This window comes from Numida meleagris, chromosome 5, assembly GCF_002078875.1.
Source record: "Numida meleagris isolate 19003 breed g44 Domestic line chromosome 5, NumMel1.0, whole genome shotgun sequence".
Taxonomy (NCBI): Eukaryota; Metazoa; Chordata; class Aves; order Galliformes; family Numididae; genus Numida; species Numida meleagris.
In genome coordinates, this window is record NC_034413.1 from 11,497,329 (window position 1) to 11,509,003 (window position 11,675).

The window sequence follows — 11,675 nt, forward strand, 5'->3', positions numbered from 1 at the left end:
TTTCTCTTAACAATATTTAAAGCTATTAAGAACATCTAATTGCAGCTTCAGAATATTAACAACATGAAAATTAAGTTATCTTTGCCTGACTTGCAAGCTGCTGTCATTAACTGACTGGCAGCAGGAACAAATTTGGAAGATGAGGATGTATCTATGAACAAAGAACTGAACCCTTCTCTCCATCTGAACATCAACAGAAATGACAAATGATTTGAACTTGCATTCCATCTTAAAACCACAAAGACTAATCAAAGAACTGACCACCTTCTCCCTGTTTAAGTATTACTTCATTTCATTTTATTTTGAATTATTCACTGATCTGGCTATCAAGCCAGGTTTTCCAAAACAATCTGTATGAGTTTAATTTTTACTATAAAGTAATGGTTTTTACAGTGCCTACATTATCTATATACACAGTTTCACGAGCTTTCATGAGAAAACCTCTTACCAAAATAAAGTCCATTGTCTGATCAACACTTCTTAGTTTATCCTTTCATTCAGTCTTTTTTGCTTATGCATGTGTGTAATTGAAAGCTTTGCACCAGTAGATTAGGTGTCTACAAAGTCTTCTTCTGTTCTGCTGTAGTGCAATAACTGGTCTTCCAATCCAAAAGTGTCTATCAGCTGACTGAGACTCGCTTTCTTGCCATCTGCAGAGAAGGCTGACTGCAGCTCATACAGCATCAGCTGGGTACTGCTTCTCCATTTCCCTATCAAAGCCTGCAGTTCAGACAGGTTGTTCTGGAATTGGGATTAAAAAAAAAAAAAAACATTTCTGCAAATGAAAAACGATTTTAATACTCTGCAGATCTATTTTTATTAAATGCCTTAAACTGAAATAATATACAAACACCACACAATTAAGTCTAGCTTAAATCAATGTGACAACACCACTCAATTCCACTTCAAAGAGTGGTTCAGGAGTGCTTTTCTAGAGGTTGTCCTTACCTTAGATCGGTACATCTTGACCAGTTTGAGCCTTCGAAGTAGCTCTTCCTTCTCCTTCACTTGTTTCATCAGCCTTACTTTTTCTTCCAGGGACTGCTGCGGACTAAGATCAACCCTTACCACATTCTCTGCTGATTCACAGAGATCGTTCTCCTGAAATGGAGTTATTTCAAAAGTATTTCCAGTGCAGTTTCTTTCCAGGCTTTCAGAACCATCTTGTAATGTGGAACAATCCATGCTTATCTTTGGCAGACGCCCACTGTCAACATCTGCACAGTCTTTTTCTTCAGTGTCTATCTTAAGCCGCTTTGCCACTGTGAAATTAGCATTAAATGAACGTCTTGTTTTCCTTAATCGTTCCCTTAGAGCTGCACTCATTGGCTAAAGAAAATGAAGAACAAGAAAAAAAAAAACTCGTCTTTGATCAAATTTCAAAGAATTCTTTATCCATAGAGACTATGTCATAAGTAAAGACAGCTGTAAGCCAGACTTCTGAATTGTCATTATGGCTTTTGTAAACTTAAAAGTTAACTTTATCCTTTCAGGTGTGTTTGCACACAGCTACAATTTACTAAAAATATATATCCATATTCTCTTGTGTTTATATATATATATATAAAAAATACATATATAAATATATATTTTATATATATAAATTTATATATAAAAATATATAAATATATATAAATAGAATGGCCTGGGTTGAAAAGGACCCTGAAGATCATCTAGTTTCAACCCCCCTGCCATGGGCAGGATCACCAACCACTAGACCAGGCTGCCCAGAGCCACATCCAGCCTGGCCTTGAATGCCTCCAGGGATGGGACATCCACAACCTCCTTGAGCAACCTGTTCCAGTGCATCACCACCCTCTGAGTGAAAAAATTCCTCCAAATATCTAACCTAAATCTCCCCTGTCTTAGTTTAAAACCATTCCCCCTTGTCCTATCACATCAACCCACATAAACAGTCGCACCCCCTCCTGTTTACACGCTCCCTTCAAGTACTGGAAGGCCACAACGAGGTCTCCTTGTTGCCTCCTCTTCTCCAAGCTAATATATTGTGTGTGTGTGTGAGCGTGTATGTGTGTGTATAATCCTTAAAGCAAACCTTAATAAACCTTAATTAAGGCACGTTGTGTAAAGACACATGGCATATTTCAACTTGGCTAGTTCCAGCTAGGTCAATTTCTCCTCTTGTTTAATGGAGATAAAAGATTTTATTTTTTTCTTGCTCTTGCATCCTACCACACACACTTCCCGTATTAACACTAGTATAAACCATCTAAATAGTACTAAAGAGTATGTAAAATTATGTGTATAATTTTGATTTGTTCATTAAGTCCTTCAAAAACAAATGTCTAAAAAACAAGTTACCACATGTATTTATAATTTCTGCCTAACATTTTTATGCATGGAAAAATACTAAAGCACAGGAGAGGATTGGTTAAGGGACATTTGCAACCTAGCCTTATCCAGTGTAGGTCCAGTTTTTAATGATACACACTATTGGCAAGTATGAGTGCATCACTATAGTGCATGGTAGGAGAAACACCAGAGTGTACTATTTTCAACTACAAACAGAAGTTGCAGGAGGCCACTTTACATGTATGGGAATCAAGAAAACTAGGACTTGTAAGTTTTTATACCTGTTTTCCTGAACTAGTCCTCTGTGGAGCTGCTGTTCCAGAATCCTTTGGCGTATCGCACAAAGACATCGATTTATCACACGCTGCTTCCTCCATCTCAAGGCAGATAGCAGTTCCTGTTGAAAAACAATGAATTGGGTGGTTCCATTTTCACCTGATTACAGTGAACCACGTGGCTGCAGAAATAAGTGAAAAGCTCTAGTAAGAGTTTCTTTTCTAATGGTTACAAAGTATTACAGGGAAGCAAGAGCAATTATGAACCACTTGGACTTAGCATGCCTGCAAATAAAAGGTCAGATCCTGCAACATCAAAAAACCCTTACTCCAAAGAAACTGTATTTTCTTAACCTGAGTGATCCCTGCTGCCTAACTCAAAGGTGCAACCTTTACAAAGCCAGGTTGTGAAGAACCAGTCCTGTCATTGAAGTGTAGCCCAAGAAGTAATAAAAGGATTGCTGGGAGCCACAAGATTTTTGTTGTCTATCTTTATGAACAGTCTTTTCCATTAAAAATAATAACTGGGTACCCAGATCCGTGAAATAATTCATTGCCCCATTCGAGTAGAGCAGAGTAGAATTATGCATTCCCTGTATGCTCAGAATAGCACCTTAATGGAAATGGACACACCTCTCAGCATGACCCAGCTGCAAACTGATCTGGCAGCGTAACTTCGCTTACCACTCGTGAGCCACCTGCTAATGACCAAACTGCAGCTGGGAAACTGTCAGCTACAGCCTCAGCTCTACCTAAAAACTGCAATGAGGAACCTCAGATCAGAAACCCCCCTAAAATCCTCCAAGCAATCGTGCCTCTCACTGCTGCCTTTGGCCCGCCAGGCCGGCCCCGGCACTACGTGCCTGCCCCCCCGCTTACAGCCTCCAGCGGAACCGCGCTCGGCAGCTTTCCCCGAGAGACCTTCCACCGCGCCCCCCAGAGAAGCAGGAGGAAGGCTGGGGCGCAGCAGCCCCAAGAGAAGAGCAACTCGCAGGAACCACCCATCGACGCACCCTACGCCAAACAACAAAACCCACAACCCCTCACCCACCCGCCCGAGCGGGCCGCCGGCTGCGCTTCAATCTCCCGCCTCTGGGCCAGGGGGCGGGGCGCGAGGGGGCTTTGCGCCTGCGCGCAGGGAAAGGCGCAGTGAGACTGTGGGGTGGGAGGGCGGGTGTGTTAAGGTCGTGTCTGTGATCAGGCGGGCGGATAGGGGCAGGGCTGGGTTTTCTTGTCATGGAGGTGCTCGGCTTGTGGAATGCTCAGTCCAGGATACCTATGTGGATCCTACGCACGTTTCTGCTGCATCTGGGTTAGCTTGCTGTGTCTGCTAGGCCAGCGTGGGCACGCTGCCTTCTGGCCGAGGCCTTGCTTGGGGCTGGCCGTCATCTTGCTGCACGTACCCCTCCCTCAGGGAGAAGGTTCCCGGCCTCAACATGGCGCACTGCACACTGCAGGTGGTAGGCCGGGGCCTGACCTGGCATTTCAGCACTGCCAAGGGAACCGTAGCTCTGCCTCAAGCCATGGTCTCCTCTGCATCAGACGTTATCTCCTTGTGGATGGGGAGAAGCTGCATGTTTCCCCACAGGCTTTCACATTTCCCAATACTGGTCTATATAAGGTGGATTTTTTTTTTTAGTGTATCTGTGTCAGGACTAAAAAAATGATAAGAAGTGACCATAATGGTAATAGGTTCCACCCTCTGTATCGGTCCTTCCTGCTGCATTGGCTGCAGCAGAGCATGTGGAGTAGGCACACCTGCACAGTCTTTGTAGATTGTGCTCTTGCTTTCTGTGGCAGAACAACATTATGTTGCCTGATTGCTCCTTATGGCCATAGAGGAGGATGCTGGACTTCCAGCTGTGTGGAGACAAGATACGCTATTGCACTGAGGTGAGTAAGCTCAGTGTAGGCAACGTTAGCAGTTTGACCCTAGGTGTACATATCTTCACTTATTTCAAGTGAATTCACTTATCTTCAAATAGAATTTCATAGTAACAGTAGAACCTTTTTCTCTGCTAACATCAACAGTAAAGGTATCTAAGCATTCATAACCTTTTGTAGGTTGGTCTGGTGATCGGAATACCTTTAGATTATTCAACTATCCATGTGTGAAACAAATGTTTAACAGTATGCAGTATTAGCAAATACATATTTAGCAAATGTTTGAAGTTAGGTTAAGTGATTAAATTGTATGATCAGTTATAACTGTGCAGCAAAAATAATGCATAATATCTCTACTGTTGCTTGAGGTAGTTCTGAGATATTTTCAAGCCCCAATGTGACCTGGTGCTTTTGATAGTTTATTACTCTCAGCTAAATTCATGTCATATATATATATTTTAAACTATGTAAAAAAAGAAAGAACTTTTCAAGTAAAACAGTGAAATTGCTAAAAGAACTTCTGCAAATGTATCAGTTCGGATGGATTTCAAATGCACTGGAGCTTTGAGACAACATGTCTCCAACTTCACAACATGTTTCCTTCTGTCTCAGGGATGGTCCCATTTTTAAATTACTCATGTGCTGTTGTACAGACATGCTAGTAGTTGAGTTGCACAAGAACAACAGAAAGCTTAAGATTTTAGATCATTTGCCAGCTGAGATTCCAGTAAGATTTTACAAGAACATAACACATGAAAAAGTCATCCTGTGCATTATCATTGCTGCCTTATTAGAGCAACGCCCATGTGCCCCACCCCAGGTAAGGATTCCAGTGAGCTTGAGACTGTGAATGTAGAAGGATGGCTCCACATGTAGGGTTTGTGTGTTTAACATAATGCACGGAAGGGAGAAGATGAAATTTTAATATTAGTGTTCACTGATGGGTAATCACTCTAGGAAGGGGTCCTGTTTCAGCTTAGTGTTAAGTATTCAGCTGTGTGTACCAAGTTCTTCTAGGGATTTATTTCGTGCTTACATGTGTGAGCAGTCCTGCAGAAGCACGTGACTGGTTTAGGATCAGGCAGGAGGCCTGTGGCTGAGCTGGGAACTGGAGACATCTCAATTGCAATCCAGAACTTTTGCTGCAGAAACCCAGTGGTGTTTGATATCATGTTATCTACGTCTTAATAATGTCAGACCAACAGAAGTCAGACCAAAATCTTCCTCTCAAAAACTGCACATCTGTTTCCCTCAAGGAAAAAGAGATTATCCATGTGTTACTCATACTGGCATGTTTATGGCACACTGTGGTGCATTTTGCAACAGTTCAGTTAATTTCATCAATATGTGCACACAGTTAAGCATAATAATAACTGTTGTCTGATTACTTTTTATTCATTTTGTGGTCAGAATAGTTTGAGTTATGGAAAAGTAAAGAAAAAAATTATAGGAAATTGAGTGCTGGGTAATAAAATTATTGAGATCTGTTTGCTGAGCATACTGCTTCCCTTCAGAGAAACTTGTTTCCATAAAGGACATGGATGAAAACTTACTTTGTAGTTTTCTTTTATTTGGTTTTCCTATTGTGAGGCTTTATTGATGTTTTTTTTTCAGTTTACACTGGTTGAATGGCAGACAGTCATCCTGCACAAGTGAAGGATGTTCTCTTTTTCAGGTCTCTTTCATTAACCTTGCATTCCAAAAGGAGCACTAGGGCGCAAACATCAGTGCTGACATGACAAGAACATGTTATGCTCCCCTATGGCATTATCTGTTGTAGCACATCCAAAGTGAAAAGTAACGGTAAAGGATGCCCACTGTGGGGTTACAATCTCCTATTTGACCTTTACAGATTCTTCTCTTCAGAGTGCCAGAAACATTCCCAGAGTGCCAGAACTTCCGTTTAACAGCTTGTTGGGCACAACGGCTGTGCCTTTTCTCCCTAAGCGCCGCCAATGAGTAATTGAGATGTTAGTCAACACGCTAAGTCTTGAGGCACTTATACATTGTCCCTTTTCCTTATTTTTCTGAAATCTATTGATCTTGTTTAAAGCCAAATGATGTATCCTGACGCATGAAGCACTCTGCACTGTCTGCATGTTTTCTCTTGCCTGAGGCAGGAGGGTGGAGTGTTTGTGAGTGTCCAACCACTAACTGCTGCAGAAATTTTTCAGTTCCTACCCACTTCAGCATGGGCCTTGGGCTGTGTTTTTGCTGGCTGCAATTCACTCCTCAAAAATGTTCTGACTTGTTTATAGCCGTGTAAATATTTTAGAAGAATGGCTGCATAGATTCCCAGAGTAAAGCCAGTTTAGACTACAACAGAATTTGACCTTGAGATATAGATTCTGCACTTGTAATGGTGCAAACGTTCAGTAGTTACACTGAGGTCACTAGAATGACATTAGCATAAAGCTAAAGCAAGAGTAGAATTGTGCTGCCTTTTCTGCTGAGCAACTTGGGGCTTGCTTGGACAACCCCATATTTTTTCCTTCAATTTTCAAGGTACCTATCTTGAAAAGAAAAACTGAATTACTTTATTACAGCTGAGAGGTACTGCAGTTTGCCAGTACAAATGATAATCATGTAAGAGCCATCTGAGTTGGTCTTCCTAGTTCTTGCTGCTGCATGCGAGAATAACCAAGTGGGTGAGGCACAGAGCTAATAAAAGGGAACAGTATAAGAATGTCTTTTATTTTTGTGTCTGGATGTGGGATTTTCTCTGACATAGTCATGCCAAAAATTACAGTGTTTGAAGTCTATATGAGACTAGCAGGCAGTGAAAGGAAACAATAAACAGACCTTCAGTCTTCTTGTCTTTGCTGGAGAACTGAATGATCATTGTTTTAAGAAAATTCAAGCCTTTTAAATCTAAACCCATGCCCAGACTAGTACCTGGTACAGCGTTTTGTTATGTGTGATGGTCTAATCATATTTTTGTGTTAAAGGTATTTGATGTTGTTTTTCTTAAGGAATGTGCATCTCCCTGCCCTGTAATGCTCACTCAAGGTAGTTGTTAAATTGGGCTTGCTTACATCCTGGTGTAAAAAGTCTGTTTCAACTTTCAGAATGAGATTGGAGGGGAGTTCTTGGAGAAATTGTGGGTGAAATTTGGCTTGGACTTGGTGTCTTAATTTCCCACGTCTTCAAGTAACAGAGGTTCTTGCAACTTCCTCAGCTGTTACTGGGGAGAAGTAGACTCCTTGGTGTTTGGCAGAGCACGTTGTTCTCTGAGAGAGGCAGACATCACTCAGTTGAGCAGCGTCACTGGGAGCTTGGCTGAGGCGTGATAAAGCCAAAATGTCTCTCTCTTTTTCTACTACCCAGCATTGTGGTAGTTACAGTAACCAGATGTATTTGTGTGACATGGGTTGTAGTGGAGTTTGAAGAGTTGCTTCATTTTCTCATATCCGTGTACATAAATTAATTTTGTGCTGTACCCTGCAACCTGTAAACTGATGACATTTATCGGTGCTACTGATTGGTGAAGCTAAAAGTGTGGATGTGGTTTGATTGCAAGAGTATATGGAGATGTTTTGAGGTCTGTAACCCATTATCTGTAGGACTTGGGTGCACCCAGTGGGTACCAAACTGGAGTGCCAAAGAAGTTCTGCAGTGAGCAGATAAGCACAGATGGAGATGCACACCTTACATTCTTCCTGGACTCCTTGGGGTCTCACTGTGGCTCTGAGTGTAGGCATAAGTGATTCTTGCCTGTTGTCACTTCACCAGTATCCCTCGTTACCAGTTTGTTTTAGAAAAAATACACATAATACTGAGCCACACCTCCTTCCCTCCCAAACTGCTGTGTCAGCAGGCAGGATTTGAAAATACACTATCTGTTATTTAGAAACAAAATAACTCATTTACCTGAAGGTAGAGAAGCCCTTGTGAAGAAAAACTTAGAGGTGTTTTGCTAAGGATGAAGTATGAATGTGGTGTACAGACAATTATTGTCTTTGGATACTGGTGACAATAAAGTGCCATGTAATGAACTGAGATTTCAGAGTGGCAACGCTGTCAAACCCTTTATGATGCAGACCAGGCTCAGAATTCAGAATACTCATGGGAGAGCTGGCTGAAAGGTTTTTTCTGCTTTACTGTTCATACAGTTAATAACTTATATGATAATTGAAGTTTTATTATTGTTGTAATTGTTGGAATATGACTATGTATTATTTGTGCGAACAAAGTCCCTTCTGAGCACAGCTACTTTAGGAAAAAACCCATCAGCAATTCTGAATAGTTAAGAAACACACACTTCATAATATAAAGATTGAAGCAAATTCTTTGAAAGTCGAAAGATTTAAGGTGCATACAGACAGTGGGAACTAAATAAATACTTTTTATCGATCACCCTTTCAAAATGCTCAGCTATGAGGAAGCACCAAGAGTGCTTCTGTTGCGTTCCGTTCTGCATGGTAAACATGCACTGAGACTTTTTGGCTTTCCTAAGTTTCTCGAGTAAAATATACTGTTAATGTCAGCTATCACTCATCTCAAACTGATTATTTCTGTATTTGTGAGCTAACTGTAATGTTTTTACTCTGGTTATTTGCAAAGTAATTTCAGTGCAAGTTTCCTCTTCATGTTCGTGTCTGAACTAACAGTATGTTGAACTCCTTTCTCCACGTAGGTGTACTGAAGGAGCTCTAGTAGAGAGTTACAGAAATTGTACTGATTTCATAATACATGAACGGGCTGGATTTAGTCCTTCTGACATTTGAAGTCATGGTGAAACCTCCTGCTGACTTGAAACGTAGCTGTAGGTGTCCCTGTTCATTGCAGGGCAGTCAGGCTAGGTGGCCTTTAAAGGTCCCGTCCAACTCAGATGATTCTGTGATTCTGTGGAGCAGAACTGGCCTCATGTTGGATGTCTGGAGAAGTAAGTGGGTTTTCGTAAGGTCCTTTGTTGCCTTCGTGGAAGTTAGCAGAAGTGTGTTATGTGGGGTCAGCTAACAGTACTGTTTCATGTGGTGTTGAGATACTTGAACTGCTGCTGATTGTATCAGCATAATGTGGAAGTGTGGAACCAGTCTCCCTCAGCACGTTTGAGTGGAGAACACTTGTCCAGGAGTGCTGAAATGATACTAAGGATAGAAAGAAAATTGTTTGGTGAGCCAGATTAGAAATTGCTATCCGCTTTATCTGGGGATGTTTTTGTATCAGCAGACCATACAGCACTGAAGTTGGGTCCTGGCATCAGTAACGTTCATCACATGTGTCAGTAGTCATGGAAGAAGCTCTCTTTGTCAGCCTCTTTGATGGCAGTCATTTCCACTTGCAGGAGTGGCATCTCCTTTTACAGCTGAAAGGAGAGTTACTTTGGTTTTAATGTATTCAAGCTTAGTGCATTTTTCATTGAGTTAATTACAAATATTTTATTGGGCAACATATGCCTGAATATGGTATTTCATCACTGTTAAATACTTGGTGGTAACTCAACACATGGGTATGCATTGACAGGTTTTCTTTTGAAAGACTCTGCAGGAGTGAGATCAACAGATAGATCCTGGATAGATCACCCTGGAGCTTCACCTGACGTGTACCCTGCCTCTTCTTGAGCCTGTGAAACCAGGCATGACTAACCATAAACTGTCCTGATGTCTGGGTAGAAAAGTCCTATGTGGGATCCTTGATATTTCTAAGATATGCAATGTGTGTATAGGTGCACCCACTTAGTCATGTGTGAAACACAGATAAGAAGTGTAATCAGGAGTATCGTCATCTGCACTGTGTAGTTTGTTTTGCTTGGTGACAGTGGTTTTCTTCTCCATTTCAGCAAGAAACTCTAATTCAGATTGATTGATTTATTTTTTTACCTTAAAGCAGAATTCTCCCTTTCTAAAGTGAAGTGTAAAGGCTGTTCAAGTAGCTCTAGTCTAGCACTTCCTTGTCTTAAACTTTTCTCTAAAAACTGAAAGGAGAAATTCTCTATTGCTTTGCATTACCAGCTAGCGTGCCTGGCTCTAACTGTTGGTTTTGTGTACCTTACATGGAAATATTTGCTTTCACCTTTCTAAGTAAACCTGTGTGCAGAAACTGTACTCACAGCTACAGTGCTGAGTGTCATACCCACACTCCAAAGTCACTGTGATAAGCTCTTTTGCTGCTATTATTGCTGCACTTCTTTAACACGTGAGCCCGTTTCATCTTTGGCATTGCTGATTTCACTGGAATTGATGACTTGATATCAGCAATGAATTTCATTTAATTAATACGTGAGGGTTTTTGGTTTTGTATGTTTGATTTAATTTGCATAGCTTGGGAAGGGGAAAAGTGGGATAAGATGCTGTTTAGGTATTTTCTGGGAAGGAGCATGGGTGGAAATGGAAAAGAAGAGACATTGTTGCCAAACAAAATGGGCAGTACAGTTCTTTGGAGAAATCTGTAACAATTAGCTGTGGAGAGCTTGTTTGTTAGTTCTGCATTGTGTTTTCCCTTAGGGTGCCTGTACTTCCCTATTTCATCTGTTTTTCCTCTGATCATGCATAATATTTACTAATTAATAAGGTCTACCATCTATGGTAGTACATAGTATGTATTACATATGTAGTACAGAGTTCTCAGATAGCTAAAATGGTAAGTGGTAACCTTTTCACCTATTCCTTTGAGGCCGCTCTTTTGAGATGATGATGTTCCCACAATGTTCCACTAGCTACCTGCTGAAATGATCTTTTTTAAGAGAGAATTATACAGTCTGCGCAGAAGCCACATTGAAAACTGTACTGAGCATCCTACCTCTTACTCAGAAAGGACTTCTCTGATTGCATTGTATCTTTGAGCCCTGTGCAGTTTGGAATGTGCTCTTTTCAAGCCTACTTCAGTGTTTTGACCTAGCAAGGCCATTAGTAGAATAAATGCAAATAAACTCCAAGATCTCCTTTCAGTTTATGTCCCACAGATGCAGACATGTTTGAACTGATGCTGTAGGTGGTTAAGCTGCGATTTAATGTTCCATCATCTCAGATAGAGGAATCCAAGAGGTGATCAGCAATTCCAGAAGTACTTGAATGAGGAGCCTGGTATGTGTTAAATCAAAGCACCTTTAGAATATATTTCAAAATTGAAATATATAGGCCACTATAAACTCCAGTCCCATCTGTAGTTCACTAACCTCCCCCATGTGAGCTGACTGCTCTTGACTCTGGCATTTGCTCAGTCTCTGTTTCCACTGCATTTCTTCCCACTTGATCTTTATTT

General features: G+C 41.1%; 2 protein-coding genes across 10 annotated transcripts in view; one reads left to right on the plus strand and one right to left on the minus strand.

Annotated features, from left to right (window-relative positions):
* CFAP43 (cilia and flagella associated protein 43) overlaps window positions 1-1,435 on the plus strand; it is a 47,065-nt gene extending 45,630 nt beyond the window's left edge. For all 3 annotated transcript variants that reach the window (XM_021398607.1, XM_021398608.1, XM_021398609.1), the window contains one exon: window positions 1,039-1,435. The gene's annotated coding sequence lies outside the window, so the exon portion shown is untranslated. The remainder of the gene's footprint in view (window positions 1-1,038) is intronic.
* Window positions 275-8,448, minus strand: SFR1 (SWI5 dependent homologous recombination repair protein 1). 7 transcript variants are annotated; one of them, XM_021398612.1, is made up of 5 exons: window positions 3,602-3,625; window positions 3,222-3,347; window positions 2,595-2,710; window positions 949-1,329; window positions 275-741 (listed from the first exon to the last, which is right to left on the minus strand). In XM_021398612.1, the coding sequence occupies exons 2-5, from the start codon at window positions 3,229-3,231 to the stop codon at window positions 550-552; spliced, it is 699 nt and encodes a 232-aa protein (XP_021254287.1). In that variant the 5' UTR covers window positions 3,232-3,347; window positions 3,602-3,625; the 3' UTR covers window positions 275-549. The 7 variants fall into 7 exon arrangements, with proteins under 7 accessions (XP_021254287.1, XP_021254286.1, XP_021254292.1 ...); XM_021398611.1 differs by lacking the exon at window positions 3,602-3,625 and adding an exon at window positions 3,468-3,595; XM_021398617.1 differs by lacking the exons at window positions 3,222-3,347; window positions 3,602-3,625 and adding an exon at window positions 8,343-8,448.

Coding starts and splice junctions, on each gene's coding strand:
- SFR1 (XM_021398612.1), bottom strand. Junction 1,330..2,594: donor GGACTAGTTCAGGAAAACAG/GTATAAAAACTT, acceptor CATTTTCTTTAG/CCAATGAGTGCAGCTCTAAG. Junction 742..948: donor TCAAGATGTACCGATCTAAG/GTAAGGACAACC, acceptor TCCCAATTCCAG/AACAACCTGTCTGAACTGCA.